At 46.2% G+C, this 15,987-nt stretch overlaps 3 protein-coding genes and 1 non-coding gene across 8 annotated transcripts; 1 reads left to right on the top strand and 3 right to left on the bottom strand.

Moving 5' to 3' along the window:
• Positions 1-419: 419 nt before the first annotated feature.
• CHMP4A (charged multivesicular body protein 4A) lies at positions 420-4,147 on the bottom strand. Its single transcript, XM_055536996.1, has 6 exons — positions 3,997-4,147; positions 2,399-2,548; positions 2,133-2,310; positions 1,451-1,565; positions 1,153-1,291; positions 420-731 (listed from the first exon to the last, which is right to left on the bottom strand). Exons 1-6 carry the CDS (start codon positions 4,025-4,027, stop codon positions 673-675), a joined length of 672 nt encoding a protein of 223 aa, XP_055392971.1. The 5' UTR covers positions 4,028-4,147; the 3' UTR covers positions 420-672.
• On the top strand, positions 1,804-1,876 carry TRNAG-UCC (transfer RNA glycine (anticodon UCC)). The gene has a single exon. It is a non-coding gene; the product is annotated as a tRNA-Gly (tRNA).
• Positions 4,148-4,531: 384 nt separating the features above from the next.
• Positions 4,532-6,112, bottom strand: MDP1 (magnesium dependent phosphatase 1). 5 transcript variants are annotated; one of them, XM_055536981.1, is made up of 6 exons: positions 5,876-6,085; positions 5,695-5,755; positions 5,511-5,621; positions 5,077-5,184; positions 4,884-4,979; positions 4,532-4,720 (listed from the first exon to the last, which is right to left on the bottom strand). In XM_055536981.1, exons 1-6 carry the CDS (start codon positions 5,910-5,912, stop codon positions 4,564-4,566), a joined length of 570 nt encoding a protein of 189 aa, XP_055392956.1. In that variant the 5' UTR covers positions 5,913-6,085; the 3' UTR covers positions 4,532-4,563. The 5 variants fall into 5 exon arrangements, with proteins under 5 accessions (XP_055392956.1, XP_055392957.1, XP_055392959.1 ...); XM_055536982.1 differs by having other exon boundaries at positions 4,894-4,979; positions 5,876-6,029; XM_055536984.1 differs by lacking the exon at positions 5,511-5,621 and having other exon boundaries at positions 5,876-6,112.
• An 816-nt stretch (positions 6,113-6,928) lies between these two features.
• Positions 6,929-15,736, bottom strand: NEDD8 (NEDD8 ubiquitin like modifier). Its single transcript, XM_055536986.1, has 4 exons — positions 15,575-15,736; positions 8,115-8,162; positions 7,864-7,946; positions 6,929-7,298 (listed from the first exon to the last, which is right to left on the bottom strand). The coding sequence occupies exons 1-4, from the start codon at positions 15,590-15,592 to the stop codon at positions 7,202-7,204; spliced, it is 246 nt and encodes an 81-aa protein (XP_055392961.1). The 5' UTR covers positions 15,593-15,736; the 3' UTR covers positions 6,929-7,201.
• Between the last annotated feature and the right edge of the window lie 251 nt (positions 15,737-15,987).

The raw sequence follows: 15,987 nt of genomic DNA, 5'->3' as shown, positions 1-15,987 counted from the left end.
ATTCACTATGCGTTCTGGAGAAAGCAAACCTATTTGCCGCGTTATCCGTGTATTTCTCCTTTCCTATCTGTGAACGGGCTTAGTAAAAGGAATATGGGTAGTAAATCATGCGGCTCTCTTTGTATGGCACAATTGGGTAAAAAGGGATGAGGGAAGACTTAGGGGCGGCCCCACATGATTCTGGGATAATACTAGATGGCAGTTTCCTTACCCTCAGCGCTAGGCATCCCTAGGACAAACCAGCTTGAGAGATGGAACAATATCTGCCTGGAACACACCAGGTTAAGATACTGGAAGCTCCATTTGTTCTACACTACAGCTCCCCTTTCTCACTCTCATTGTCACTCATTTCTTGAAACAAAGCTCCGAGAACCAGGAGATGAGTTTCAGTGGTAGACAAGGCAGCATAAGCACTAGGGTTCCGTCCGCCCAGTTTTATTGGGGATGAGGGCACTGTAATGCTATCCATGGGAGCCCAGGGGCTCTTCCCGTACCAATCCTTCTTCATAGTTGAGCCAGGGAAGGGAGGGCCACAGACCCTTTTCTCAGGCAGGGTCACACCACCACCCGCAGCAGGACCTACCAGCAAGGTCATGTTCCTTTAGCTCAGCATTTGGCACTTAAGGAAAAGAGAGCAACAAAGGCAGCGTCAGGCCGACAACCCCAGACTCATCAGGACACCCACTCAGCCAGCTGCTTTAGTTCCGCTTCATCTTCATCCGCTTTGGGAGCTTTGGAGACAAGGACACCCAGAGAAAGACAAGTGTTAAGGTCTCAGCAACTTCCAACCATCCCCTTCTGTAACACTAGGAACCTGCTGAATGCTCTCTCCCAGCAAAGAACCTAAGGTTATGGTCTTGCTTGCTGGGCTGCTGCTAATTCCCATAGCACCTTTGTGCAAATCAGAAGGTGCTCATTTCTCCCAGCACTTGCATCCCTAAACCAGGATACATGGTTTGTGGGGTGAAGCACAGGCTGGATCTCAGTCCCCATTCCCTTCGGCCAGATACCCTTATGCAGTTAACAACCTATGCAACTGTAGCAGCAACCCTCTCTGCCTGGATCCTTCGAGGCAGGATGGATGAGGAGTAATTTCCCCCCTGTCTATCCCACCCTCTCAAGTCCTTGTGATGACAGAAGAGCCCTGGGCACCTGGCTCTGCAGGCAGACGTGTAGAGGGTACACTGGGCAGTGCGACCGGGGGCTCCTCCTCTTCCTCGTCACCCACGTGTAACAACTCTCGGGCCAATTCCTCCTGCTCCAGCTCCTCTAGCTCCTCCAACAGTTCATCCTGGATACGGGAGGACAAGGCCACTCAGAACAAAGGAAAATTCTATTTCCAAAAACATACTTTTGGAGTTCCCCCCAAACCTGCCCCACAATTCTCTTGGGCATTCCTTCTGGCTGGTCCCGTGCATTCAACATTCCCTGACCCCTCTCGCCCAATCACCTCATCCACATCATCTCCAAAGCCCACAGGCCGAGAAATGGCATCTGAGATCTGCTGGGCCACCTCCTGTTGTTCTGTGATGTCAGCCATCAGTTCATCCACCTTGTCAATGTCCCTGAGAACAAGATACACAGCCCAGAAATCAGGTGACAATCCCCTTCACTTTTTAATCTCACATGAATGACGTCCCTCCTGCCTGTGGCTTCAGACTGACAAATCCAGGGCTACCAGGTAAAAGAGACCCCTGGAAAAGTATAAAGAGGCAAACATGGGCTGAGAAATGACATGAAGCCACAATGGGGAAGACTGGTTGCTCTCTCTGAAGGGTCTTAAAAAATGAGAAAAATTGGGACTTCCCTGTGGTTCAGTGGTTAAGACTCCGCACTTCCACTGCTGGGGGCCCAGGTTCAATCCCTGGTTGGGGAACTAAGATCCCATAGTTGCTCAGCACAGCCAAAAAGAAAAAAAAAAAACCCAGGAAATCATATTTCCTCCCTAGAATGTCCCAGCCAGCAGAGATCATCTTGTAGTAAGCAAGAAGGCTGACAGAGGTCTAGCCGTCACAGGCGTCTCTACTCTAAATTCACATCTGGAGAGGTTTTAAGAGTCACAGCACAAAACCAAGCTACTCTCCCCAGTGCCTGGGTCCCCTCCTCCCCTCCTCCCCTCCCCCCATACCCACATGTCCTGGTAGGCCTTCTTCAAGCCTTGGGCAGCAAGCTCCATGGTACGAAGCACTTCTGCATTGGTGGTGGCATTCTCAATGGCCTCACGCTGAAATTCCAGGGTGGATAATGTCCCGTCGGTTTGTGCCAGCTGCTGTTCCAACCTTTTCTTCCTCCGCAAAGCCTGTAGGGCAGCTGATCCAGCCCACACCCTGAACATCAGAGCCAGAAGCCCTTGCTTCCCCCGGGCCCTCCCTGGTGGCACCTTTCCCTCCCCCATTACCTCTCTTGTTCTTGGTCCCATGCTTCTTCGCAGTTTGTAGCTCCTGTTCAATCTTCTGCTCCAGAAATTCCTGTTTCTTGATCAATATCTTCTCCGTCTCCTTCAGTTTCTGTATTGCCTCTTCAGGAGTTGGCCCCTTCTCCTTCTTTCCTGGAATCCAATGGAGCAGCCCACATTGTGTGAAAGAAAAATATTAGCCAAGGATTAAATGGCAACCCACTCCAGTGTTCTTGCCTGGAGAATCCCAGGGACGGGGGAGCCTGGTGGGCTGCCGTCTATGGGGTCTCATAGAGTTGGACACGACTGAAGCGACTTAGCAGCATGGAGTACATGGTATGTGCCAGGCACTTAATAGTGTTGTTGTTAATCCCCAAATGACTTTCTATAATGAATGTACTAACTCCAGTTTACAAATGTGAAAACAGGCACAAAGAGGTTAACATTTTGATCTAAAATCACAACGACTGTAGTAAGAGACTGCAAGGGAACTGAAATGTGACAGTATGAATTCCAAAGCCAGTATCCTTTTGCTATTCCTAGCTACATTTCAAGTCATTTCCAATCTTTTATTTTTTTTTTTTAGAACAGTTTTGGATTTACAGCAAACTGAGCAAGTGGAAGGTACAAAGACTTCCCATGTGCCGCCGGCACCCACACATGCATAACCTCATTATCTTGTTAACCACCAGAGTTCAATCACGTTTTATAATCACTGTTCCACTTGTTATCCTAGAAGATACTCAAGGTCCTGACTTCACAGCATCAAATTGAACAGAGCATAGAGGCTAAAGAAAAAAAGTCTGATCTCAATTTTTCCCTTTATCTTCTGCACTTCTAACAAACTTATTTTTTTAAAAATAAAAAAGCTGAAGGCCTGAGCCTGCTTAAGATCCTTCCATACTCTCCACTGCCTACAGAATAAAATCCAAAAAAGGTTTTTTAACAAGATACACAGGGTCCTTCACACATACACACACACACACACTCACCCACCCATACTCAGAGGTCAGAACTTCTTTTCCCTAAATATACCACACTTCTCCCTGCCTCTGTTTTGCACAGTTACCTTTTCCTAAAGAACCTCAACCACCCTCCCACCACCACCCCCAACCCCCACTTGGCATACTTCTAGACTCCGGATCACCACCTGGCACCCTGATTCTTCTGTGTACCCCTGGCTTTCGGGAAAATTTCCATGACGGAGTTGCCACACCACACTGTAAATGCCAGATTTGCCTGTATCCCCCACCTCAGAGGAGCTCAAGACGGCTAGCTTTCTTGGGTCACCTCAGATTGCCTCTGGCCCAGCCTGAAGGAAGCACCAGTGTTTTGGAAAGGACTGGATGCCAAGAAACTCGTCCCCACAGCCTCAACAGTGGGGGCCAGCACAGGAGCCACGCCCTCCACTCGCGCCCCTCCAGGGCCTCAGGCTCTTCCCTCCCAGGAAGGCAGCTGGAACCGCGCACGCTGACAAGGCGGCGGTGCTGGCTCGGGAGAAGGCCGGGCTATAGGGGTTTTCCAGACAGCGTCTCCTGCTCTCCCCGCCTCCAGCCCCCTGCGGCCAGCACCTCCCGGGGACCAGTCTCGCCCGGGCTCACCCCTCCCGAACAGCCGGCCAAGCCCACTCATCGCGACCCTCGCCTCTCCCGCCTCCGCCCCACGGTATCCCGTGCGCTTCCGCCTTGCTCCCGAGAAGGTGCCATACGCATCACTTCGAGACCGGCCTCGGCCAATCCCTCCTTAGGGCACCGCGGCGACATCATCAACAGGCGCCAGTGAGACCACTGCTATCACGTGAGCCAACACACCAGCCCCAAACCCACGCGCTCCTCTCAAAGCGGCCGCTTCGTTTCCCGCTGTATAAAAAGGCCGCCCCACTCCAACCCGCAAACTCTTTGTTTCCTGGAAGGAAATGTGCAGGGTAATGCACCCTACTACTTGGGGCCAGTGCAAGAGTTTTTTTACGCCCTTGACAGAGCTCGGGAGAGGAGTGGGAATGGGGAGCGCACAAGGAGATCACAGTCGGTTTGCCACAGGTTCATAAGGCGGATCCAGTGCCTCACATTCTGGTCTTTGCACCTCCGGATGGCCCACCCCAGGTCAAAACAGAAACAACCCACACAGGGTAAGATCTCTTCTGCCGCACACAAATACACTTTAATAATTTACAAATGCACCTGAAAATGCCCTCCTGATTTCCTTTCAGTTCTGTGCCTCAAATGACTGGACCTCAGAGTCCAGCTTGGGCCTTTGTGAATGCATCTAATCCTTGAGTTAGGGTTTGAAGGCTCATTCCATGCTGGACATGAATGCAGGTAACACCTAGAAAGAAAAGAAGCCACATTTCATCAGGCCTTGAGGGCTCCCAGTTAGGACTCTCGCCTTTTTTGGGGCATCACCTGCATGCAAACTATCCTGTACATACCTACCAACCCTTTCCCTCTTAGGAAGCCTTCCTCCTCATTCCCCAAATGGCTAGCCTCACCACTTAGTACCCAGTTTGCTGACATCTACGATGTTCCTCTTCTCATCATCAAAGAAGATCATCTGAGAGAAAGGAACTCCAGTCTTCCGCTGCAACCTGTGCAAGACACGCTGGGAGTGACCACGCTGGCTTCTTAGCCCCTCCAGTCTCCCTGGTCTTCTCTCTCCCTGCTTCACCACTTATCACTTCGTACCTCTCAAAGTGCGTGACTTTGCTGCCTGGATAGATTTCCCGATAAACAAAGTATCTGACAAGGTCAAAGAGCTCCAGCAGCTGGTTGGCTCCTTCAACCTCACCTGTCCTGTAAAAAGGTGTAGTAGATGGGGAGAATGGAGGGCCAAGGCTGCAAGTGAAGTTATGTGTAACCAGGGGGAAATCAACTTCTTGTTTGTCCGGGATGGGCAAGCATCTTCCGTCCAGCTTCAATTCCATATCCTTCTTGCCTGATACGGGTACCTCTGAGCCAATGTTTATAAAGTTACAAAATGCATAGCAGAGGGTACAATTCGAAAATGTACAAATACCTGCAAATTTGCGCGGCCTAAATTTTTGCAGCCAAAGGGTTACACGGAAGTCTCCTCATGCACACATCTCTCAACATGAGACCGACTCAGTCCCTCTTCTTACCGTGAAGCGGCCGCGATGGGTACTCCCAGGCCCCGCAATCGTTCCAGGACCTCAGGCACCTCAGGGTACAGTTGGATGCTCTGGCCCCGCCTATCTCGTACAGTTTCATCACTGGAGAGGGCCAGAGTGCGCTCAGCTCCCGCGGAGCCCCGCCTGGCCCCAGGCCTCCCCAGCCCTGCCTCACCTGCTCTTGTGGAAAGGGGGGTCTACGTGCGTGTCCACCCAGAACGGCCAGAGCGTGTAGTCTGCGAGAGGGAGAAGATGGGGGTGTCTCAGCCTGCCGAGGGCGCAGGGCCTCGAGAGCAGCTACTGGGCTTTGGAGAAATACTGTGCCTTACGAAACTTTCCCCAACCCTGTCCCTCACCTAGATCGAAGACTGCGAGTTTGGGGAGTCGCGCCATGACCCGTGCCCGCAGGCTGTGCGCACGGAGGCAGGCCTTGCTCTCACAGCTCAGTGGCCGCCGGCGGGCCTCAGAGAAACGGCGACTAGAGCGTCGCCAAGCCGAGCTGGGAAGGTCGGTCCCAAGACCGCCCAAGGGCGCCCTCTGGTGGTGGAGGAGGGGAAGGACCTCAGCAAAGTACCATCGCCGACAGCTCCCATGACCCTCAGGTCTCTGCAAGGTATCTTCGCTTGTTTCTCCACCCAACCCAGGTTCACCATATGCTACTGAACTAGAGGAGCCAAGGAAGGGAAGCCCTTTCTTCTAGTACCCCTCTCTCATTTTCTCTCACCGAGACCTAAAGTGATCCATCATAGCTCATCACTCCTCATCCTATCTCAGTATCAGCCTCTCCATGGTATAGAAACCTGAGCCCTCAGCAGTATTCCAGCCATAAAAGAATGCAGTGTTGATTAAGCTCTTGAGGGCTTTTCTTGAACCAGGCCCAAATGTCCTGTAGCATCTCAGTGAGGGAGAACTCACTCTCCTGGTTTCTACCACCCACATCAGTAGTATGCTGAAAGATAGATTTAACAACCAGTTTGGGGGGAAGGACTGATTTGTACTGTCAATTTCTGTAAATACTATTGACCATGGCCAATTTCAAGCTACCAACATGAAGTCAGTTAATATGGGTCTGGGAAAGATGCCAATGATTAGCTCTGGCACAAGTAACAGTTGGCTCTAGCACACTCCTGAGTATACACTTACAGTTTGAGAATTCCTCTAAGGGTACGTTCCCTTCCATTGTCACAGTCCTTCAGCCTGGTGTAACTGGGTGTGCACTGGGTCCATTCTGGGTTTTTTTGGCCAAACTCAAAACTAAGATCACACCCGTTTTGTGGGATCTTAGTTCCCCAACCAGGGACTGAACTCCAGCCCTTAGCAGTGAAAACAGGGAATCGTAACCACTGAACCACTGGGGAATTCCCTGGGTCCACTTTGATTTCAGTCACATTTGTGCAATAGAAGAAAGATTCCAGGAGGTCAAGAAATATTTTATTGAGAACCAGGGACACCGCCATAAGAGAGGGAAGCACACAGGACTGCAAACTAAAACCCAATAGCCAGCAAGGGCCCTTTGGGCCAGGAACACTGCCTCCTGGGGTCCTCACAGTCTCCCACCAACAGACACACAAGACTGGGCATCCAGGGGAGTGGGGAGTGGCTCTGGTGTCCCACAGAGTGAGAGGATATATGATGCCTCATTATGAGTGACAGGGCAGGGAGGTAAAATGGAGCAGAGTCCATCACTGCCTAAGACCACCTCCTCCTCTCAGAGCCAACACCAGATGGAGGACTGAACCACCTAATATCTTGTAATCAGCTGCTGTCTTCTCATCATTCCTACAGGAAGAAGCAAAAAAGAAAAAAAAAGTTATTAGCAATACCCTTTAGAGTGGCATTCTTAACCTGGGTTTCACGGATCTCTGGAGATCTATGAATGCATATGAGAAAAAAAATTACATCTTTTATATTTTTACTAATCCCCAACTGTAACTTGATATTTCTTTCAATTTTGAACACAGACAAAAGCCCACAGGGGTATTAGCAATATGGGTAACCTGTTAACAAGAGAAATTAGAGATATTTTCAGACTTCCCTGGTGGCTGAGTGGTAAAGAATCAACCTGCCAATGCTGGAGACAGAGGTTCAATCCCTGATCTGGAAAGATCCCACATGCCAAGAAGCAACTAAACCCGTGTACCACAACTGTTGAGCATCTGCTCTAGATCCCGGGAGTTGAAACCACTGAAGCCCATACACCCTATAACTGGTGCTCTGCAACAAGAGAAATCACGGCGTTGAGAATCCCACGCACTTCAACTAGAGCAAAGCCAGCACAGCAAAGACCCAGCATAGCCAAGGAAAAAAACCCATCACCATACCTTCATTTCCATTCCATACTTACATCTGTTTGCCACTGTAGATGAGCCGCTGCTGCTGTGGTGGAATTCCCTCTTTCTCCTCCACACGCTCCTTAATTCGTTCCACCTTTAGGGGTACAAGTAGTCAGGGGCTGCTCAGGGGGAGGGACCATGGAAGTGGAAAGAACAAGAGCTATGCAGATAGCATGAGAGCAAAAGGACTAAGTTCATCAGCATACCCAGGCAAAGGTACATGTAGGGAGATAGGCTTGGAGAGGTACTGGGCATACATTACCTTGTCCGTGGGTTCAATGTCAATCTCAATCTCCTTTCCGGTCAGCGTCTGAAATAGCAAGGGTTTCATGAGTCTTATAGTTCAGTATACAATTTGTCTCCTAGGTAAAACATCCTGGCCTAGCCTTGGGGGATCGACTTCCTTCTGAGAAATGCACACTCTCCGCAAAGTTGATTTGAAGTGTCAGGAGTATTTGCTCATACCCAATTTCAGACATTTTTAGGCTGTGAACAACTTTGACAGGGGAAGAGTCTGTAAACCATTTGACCTCTTAATCTCACAGGTCATCTCATCCCCCACCCAATTAGAATCCATGAGAATACTATAACTCCTTTGGATAAGACAGCAATGAGAGTTGTCCTAAGGAGAGTATTCCTTTGAAAAGGACCTTGTTTTATGTACTAATGCTAGAAATTAACACTCAGATAATTCAAAGCATTCTCAAGGACACTAGCAATCACCTCTGACCAGCTTTTTAAGCAATACTAGAACTCAACATTCTATTCTCCTGTATCTTCTCCAGATTTTCACCTAAATCCTAAAATTGCAGCTCTGGTCTTCTTGACTTCTTCCATAGGCTAAGGGTTGCTGATACCCAAAACACAACTGTACACTTACAAATGCTGTGCTTCATCCAATCTTATCTCCCATCCATCCTTGCTCTTAAAGTTCCACCTGCATCAGTCTATAGTAATCTAGACTACAAATGGATGGTCTCATTTAGGGGCATTTTCTTTGCTTCTACTGTTTTCTTTGTTGCCATCCCCTCTTCCACTCCTTCTCAAACCTTTAAGGGACCCTTTAAGATTGATGACGTCACCAATGCACTTTAATAGATATTACAGCTAGTTAAGTGTCAAACTCTCCAATTTATACTCCAACTTCTTAAAGGACAGAGACTGTTCAATCTTCCCAGTCTAAGCACAAAGTACGGTGTTTGACATATAAGCAGTCAATAATGGAAAGGCTAAATACACTGGTGGCTCAGACGGTAAAGCGCCTGCCTACAACGCGGGAAACCCGGGTTCAATCCCTGGGTCAGGAAGATCTCCTGGAGAAGGAAATGGCAACCCACACAGTACTCTTGTCCGGAAAATCCCATGGACGGAGGACCCACAGTCCATGGGGTCACAAAGAGTCGGACACAACTGAGCAACTTCACTCACTAAATACACTGAAGATCATGTTATGATCACAGCCAACACTTACTGAACACTTTCTAAGAGTCAGAAACTATACCAAGTGTCTTACATGCATCAATACATTTAATCCTTGCAAGTAACCTGAGATATGTACTATTCCTATAACCATTTATAGATCAGGAAAATGGGGTTTGGACAGGTTAAAAAGCATGCCTATGATGTCAAAAGGAGAGTGTGGATCCAAACACAAATTCGCTGGCCCCAGAACCAGAGCTTTTAGCTCCATGTTCAGCACTGCCTGAGGCTGGCTGATCTAGTGCACGCATGCTCAGTTGCCAAGTCGCATCTGACTCTTTATGACCCCATGGACTGTAGTGCGCCAGGCTTCTCTGTTCATGGGATTTTCCAGGCAAGAATACTGGACTAGGTTGCCATTTCCTTCTCCAGGGGACCTTCCTGACCCAGGGATCGAACCTGCATCTCCAACTCCTTCCTTGGCAGGTGGATTCTTTACCACTGAGCCACCTGGGAAGTCCAGGTGACCTAGTATTGGGACTCAATGTACACTCCTGTGGCAGATCACAAAATAACATATGGTTCCCACTTATGGGACCAGAATGAAGAAAGGACATAAGACCTAATTTCTCAACCATGACAATGGCTCAGTACTAAGGATATTAAAAAAAAAAAAAAAAAATGCAGGAGTAACTCCCTTGGATTGACCTGTTTGGATGCAAAATAATAAATTACAATAGTGATTCTTAAGTTTCCACCCCAACCCAAGCTGGTCTATATGAAAATTCAATAGTCTATGTTAAAATGAGAAAAGGAATAGCAACAGTGAGATTTTCATGAAGCTAAATATGTGCATGCATTCTCGATTGTGTCTGACTCTTTGTGACCCCATGGACGGTAGCCCGCCACACTCCTCTGATTTTCTGCAAAAATATAGGAGCAGGTTGCCATTTCCTACTCCAGAGAACCTTCCCAACCCAGGGATTGAACCTGTGTCTCTTGCATCTCCTGCAATGGCAGGCAGATTCTTTACTACTGTGCCACCTGGGAAGCCCTGAAACTAAATATATTCAGCTGTTAAAATATCCTTTTATGAAATGACAGTGACAATATACGGTATTTTTTTTAAGGCTCTTTCCTGACCAAATGAAAAGTATACAATTCTGTGTTGTCCACAAATATTTCACTTTATTGTTCTTAATGCAAAGACTCTTTAACCAGACAATTCTATTTCTAGGTAACTAACCTAAAGGAAAAACTTGAAATTTCAGTACATATTCAAAGAGGAACATATAAAGTATACTGTAACATGCATTAGAGAAGGAAATGGCAACCGACTCCAGTGTTCTTGCCTGGAGAATCCCAGGGACAGGGGAGCCTGGTGGGCTGCCATCTATGGGGTCGCACAGAGTCGGACACCACTGAAGTGACTTAGCAGTAGCAGTAACACCTTTTATAAAAGCAAAACACTAGAAATAGCTTGCTGCTGCTGCTGCTGCTAAGTCGCTTCAGTCGTGTCCGACTCTGTGCAACCCCATAGACAGCAGCCCACCAGGCTCCCCCGTCCCTGGGATTCTCCAGGCAAGAACACTGGAGTGGGCTGCCATTTCCTTCTCCAATGCATGAAAGTGAAAAGTGAAAGTGAAGTCGCTCAGTCGTGTCCGACTCTTAGCGACCCCATGGACTGCAGCCTACCAGGCTCCTCCGTCCATGGGATTTTCCAGGCAAGAGTACTGGAGTGGGGCGCCACTGCCTTCTCCGAGAAATAGCCTAATGCCTATTAATAAGAAAACAAACTATGGTACACCCATAGAATGATATATTTATTATGCAACAGCTTATACACAGACATGGAAAGATCTAAAAGAATATACGATTAGTATCACTTTCTACATGTAGATATATACATACATACATAAAAAGGATTAAAAGTATACCTATCTCTTAAAATGATTATCCTTGAGAAGAGGAGTAGGACTGAGCACAGGGTTTACCAAACCTAACTCTCCCTTTATCTGTACTATTTACATTTCTAATAAAAATATATTCCTTTATCATATGGATATTAATAAATATTCATTCTGATTTAATAATAACAATTTTTAAAAAGTACAAAAAACTCTAACAGGAGGCCTAGAACTGCCCTCCCAAGAGTTGGATGCTTGTGCTTTACAAGGTTTGAAAAAAAATTACTGGTTTATAAATTCTAAAAGTCTAGGACTGGTTCTCTTGTTTCTGAGATTGACTACAAAAGCCTATGAATGTATCCAGACAGCATTCTGGCATATGGCATCCCAGCAACAACACTTCTGGGAAAATAATATGTCCAAAAATATATCTATGACAATGGGACTGCAACCTTTTCAAACTGCAAAACTAGAAACAGCAATTTAAGGTTAAATTGAAGGTTAAATAAATTATGGTACAGACACAGGGGGAAAATCACAGACTCCTCAAATTGTATTTAGATTAATAGTATAATTCTAATTTTGTAAATAAATAAATCAACATGTGTATTTATATGCTTTCAAAAAAGTTTGAAAGCATATACACATCAGTGCTTTTGAGTTGTGAGATTATGGCTGACTTAAATTACTTTTTTTGTGCTTTTTTGTATTTTCCTTTTTTAAAAACCATGAACACTCTGGAATGAAAAAAAAAAAATTAAAATAATGTCCTTGCTGAGAGTAAAGTAGCACCGTCTACTAGAGATAGAAACTTAGTAACACCCACATATACAATATTAAATATTCTAGTAGCCACATTTTTAAAGGTGCAATTTTAATATTCTGAAACCCAATATATGCAAATTATTAATATATTTTACATTCTTTTTTGTAACTAAATCTTCAAAATCCTGTGTGCATTTCATACTTATAGCACACTTCAATGCAGATGGTAAGTTTTCATCTCAAATACTTGATCTGTATTTAAATTTCATAATTTACAGTTGATGAGACTTCCCTGGTGGTCCAGTGGTTAAGAATCCATCCTGCAATGCAGGGGATCAGGGTTTGATCCCTGGTAGGGGAACTAAGATCCCACATGCCAAGGAGCAACTAAGCCGGAGTGCCACAACTACTGAGCCGGAGTCCATGTGCCGCAACAGAAGATCCCACGTGATGCAACCAAGACCCAATGCAGCCACATAAATAAGTATTAAAAAGATTAAAATTTTTTTCATAATTTACAGTTGAAAAAGATTTACATTCCCAACTTGTTCCAAACAAGTTAAAAGGTTTCCCAGCAATGGCACCCCACTCCAGTACTCTTGCCTGGAAAATCCCATGGACAGAGGAGCCTGGTAGGCTGCAGTCCATGGGGTCTCTAAGAGTCCGACACGACTGAGCGACTTCACTTTTACTTTTCACTTTCATGCATTGGAGAAGGAAATGGCAACCCACTCCAGTGTTCTTGCCTGGAGAATCCCAGGGACGGGGCAGCCTGATGGGCTGCTGTCTATGGGGTCGCACAGAGTCGGACACGACTGAAACAACTTAGCAGCAGCAGTAGCAAGGGCTGAATAAAGTTTTAGTTCTTATATTTAACTAAAATGAAATACAAATAAAATAAATAACTGAAATAAAACTTCAATTCCTCAGTCTCACTGGCCACATTTCAAGTGCTTGATAGCCCACGAGGGCTAATGGGCACTGTGCTGGACACGGCTCAGCATTCCAGCTTATGTAGGAAGCAACAATAAAATCAGAATATCCCCATTTTGTAAACTCCAATGAAATAATAGATCTAGGCAACTACTAACATCACAGAAAGCAAAACCACCTGACAGAAGTAAATGTCACAAAACCACCCCTGAATTATTCTCACATGAACAGACAAACAGGACTAACTGAGCCTCTAGATCTTATTATCAATTGACAGGAAATAAAGAGGAAAGAGATATATTAAAAGACTACATGGGGATGTAGTCAGCAAAATCCAAAATACAGGAAACTCTATGGGGCCAATAATCTAGGTTATTAAACAAGAAAAAATCAGGGAAATGTAGAATTACAATTTTAAAGAGGCCTAAAATACTTATCAACCAAGCACAATGTATGAATTTTAATTGGATCCAGATTCAAACAAATTGTAAAAAATAAGTAAGACAATGATAGTGAGGAGTTATTGTTGATTTTTTAGGTGTAATAATTATGGTTATGTTAGGGAAAAAATTTTTTACAGATAAATACTGAAATATGTACAAATAATACATGGTACACTATCTGGGATTTGCTTCTTAAAATATCAAGTAAGAAAAGTAGTCAGTATAAATAAAATAGGATTGGCCATGAGATGATAGTTTTGAAACTGTGTATAGGGTGCTTTGGCTTCCCTGGTGGCTCAGTGGTGAAGAATCCGCCTGCCAATGCAGGAGACGTGGGTTCGATCCCTGGGTCCAATCCTTGGGTTGGGAAGATGCCCTGGAGAAGGAAATGGCAACACACTCCAGTATTCTTGACTAGGAAATCCCATGGACCTAGAGGAGCCTGGTGGACTACAGTCCATGGGATCACAAAAGAGCTGGACATGACTTAGTGACTAAACAACAACATAGGGTGTATTATTCCTTCTCTTTGCTGTTTATATGTTTGAAATTGTCCATAAATTAAAACTGTTTAAAACTGAACAATTAAAAATAAATAAATAAAACTAAACAATTTTAAAAGATCACGTCATACTGGGTTTCTTCCCTCAAATCTGATTATGTGACCTAGGAATACATCCAATGGTATTCAACTGAACTATGATGAACCTAAACTTAACATTCTGCTCTAAGCACTGGAGGGGATACAAAAGAAATTAAGTGACTCAGCCTCTGTCAACAATCTTTTTCAAGTGTAGATTTACAATCAACAGACAATGAGACATACAATTATTAAAACAAACCAACATACAAGGAAATGCCATACTGATTATTATTGCCCAAATACAAAAGTGCAGTGACAAAATGCTGTGGTGGGGGGAGACCAACAGTGATTAATCTAAACCTGACTGAGGTAACATTTCACTCCCTTATAACAGCTAAAATAAAGATGGGTGCAGAGCAGATAGAATGCTTACTCATTGCAGGTGGGGATGTAAAATGGTGCCACATTTTGGAGAATTGTTTGGCAGTTTCTTTTAACGTTATACATGACCTAGTAATTCCATTTCTTGGTATTTATCCAAAGGAAATGAAAATATGTGGTTTAGTTGCTAAGTCGTGTCCAACTCTTGTGACCCCATGGACTGCAGCCTGCCAAGCTCCTCTGTCCATGGGATTCTCCAGGCAAGAATACTGAAGTGGGTTGCCCTTTCCTTCTCCAGGGGATCTATCTTCCTGACCCAGGAATCGAACCCAAGTCTCCTGCATTGCAGGCGGATTCTTTACTGACTGAGCTATAAGCTGTAAGTCATTATTCAAATTTTAAAAAACAATGACCTTTAAAATGCTGCTTGGCCCCAATCCTTAGCTAAGAGGTAGTTCAGAAGAGCTAAAGATGTTAATGGCTATTATGCGTGGTAAATACACTAAGGAGCAGACGCAGTAACGACAGACTTACTTAGCAGTTAAAAAAAAGTTTAACGTTGCACTGCACCAATTGGTAGTTTTTGTCCCTCCGTCTTAAGGCACAAAGAAGGAAACTGCAGGTAGGGCTAATGAGGGTTGGGAATTAGTGAAGAACCATGGGAGGCGGGATGGAGATCGCGTACTAGGGTACTGATAGCCTGCCTCAGTCAAGGAAGTGAGGCTAGTCCAGGATGCTGGCTCAGAAAGGCAGGCGCTGACTGAACACGCTCCCACCTTTGGTTCCTGAAGGAAGGCTGAGATACTATATCTTGGCAACAACTAGCCAAGGCTTACAGTCTAGTTTTGGGAGGCCCCAGTTCCCTAGGCTAACGCTTTTGTGCTGTGCTGTACTCGGAGTAGCCTACGTTAGGCGCTGGGAGAACCGGGTAACTTGGGGATGAAGGATGGAGAACAGAGCTCATTCCAAAAAAACCGAGAGATAAGGAGGCCAAAATGCTGCTAGGCCTTCTCTATGACCGCGGGGGTGCATACAAACAGCGAGACTTCGGACAAAGGCGGCCCTGAAGTAAAAGCAGGTAAGGAAGAGTCTCCTGACGGGGCCAGCCCCCTGCTCTTAAAGTCCTTTTGGGCCTCCCCCCTACCTCCCGGCACCCCTCGCGCGGAGCCCCGAAGCTGTCAACCCCCTCCAGGCTCGGGAAAGGCGTGGTTTTCCTTCCCGGTTTCTCCCTTAAGGCACAGCGGCCAGCCCAGTACCACTGCCGTCTTGGCAAGGCTGGTGGTGCTCCCACCTTCACTTTAATTAGCATCTTCTTCTCAGTTTGGGGCTGCACACAGACAAATTGCTGCTTCTGCCGCTGCGGTCGCCGATGCCTCTCCCCAGCACTCCGCCGGCAGGAATCACTTCTACTTCCGGGTCACTGCCAGGCTCCACCCCTGCCTCGCACGCCCCCTCTCCCTTCTTTCCAAGGGGTTCCGGAAAGGCTCAGGAATATTTCTGCGTTTCGTTTCGGTGGCGTAGTGAAAGAAAAAAAAAGAAAGTAAAAAGGCAGCCAGCTTAGTCTCAGCAGAGATGACAATTCTGAGAGTCCCCAGTGAGTTGGGGCTAGTGATAAGAGGGCACGGAACGAACTACTCCTCCCATCATGCCAGGGGGCAGCTCCGCGCGTCTCACTCTGGGAGTTGTAGTCCCCTGTCCCTCGGA

Source organism: Bubalus kerabau, chromosome 10, assembly GCF_029407905.1.
Source record: "Bubalus kerabau isolate K-KA32 ecotype Philippines breed swamp buffalo chromosome 10, PCC_UOA_SB_1v2, whole genome shotgun sequence".
NCBI classification, from domain to species: Eukaryota; Metazoa; Chordata; class Mammalia; order Artiodactyla; family Bovidae; genus Bubalus; species Bubalus kerabau.
Note: the sequence above shows the minus strand (reverse complement) of the source record. Positions and strands in the feature narration are given on the sequence as shown.

Bases quoted from the DNA above. Each gene is read 5' to 3' on its own strand.
- CHMP4A (XM_055536996.1), bottom strand. From the start codon at position 4,027: ATGAGTGGGCTTGGCCGGCTGTTCGGGAGGG. The intron at 2,549-3,996 runs GTGAGCCCGGGC...ATTGGATTCCAG, and splicing joins TGGCCGGCTGTTCGGGAGGG to GAAAGAAGGAGAAGGGGCCA. The intron at 732-1,152 runs GTGCCCAGGGCT...TTGTCTCCAAAG, and splicing joins ACGTCTGCCTGCAGAGCCAG to CTCCCAAAGCGGATGAAGAT.
- NEDD8 (XM_055536986.1), bottom strand. The intron at 7,947-8,114 runs GTAATGTATGCC...GTACCCCTAAAG, and splicing joins ACATTGAACCCACGGACAAG to GTGGAACGAATTAAGGAGCG. The intron at 7,299-7,863 runs GTAAGTATGGAA...TTCTTCCTGTAG, and splicing joins ATCTACAGTGGCAAACAGAT to GAATGATGAGAAGACAGCAG.
- MDP1 (XM_055536981.1), bottom strand. From the start codon at position 5,912: ATGGCGCGACTCCCCAAACTCGCAGTCTTCGATCTAG. The intron at 5,185-5,510 runs GTAAGAAGAGGG...ACCTTTTTACAG, and splicing joins CCCATCGCGGCCGCTTCACG to GACAGGTGAGGTTGAAGGAG. The intron at 4,980-5,076 runs GTACGAAGTGAT...TGTCTTGCACAG, and splicing joins AAAGTCACGCACTTTGAGAG to GTTGCAGCGGAAGACTGGAG.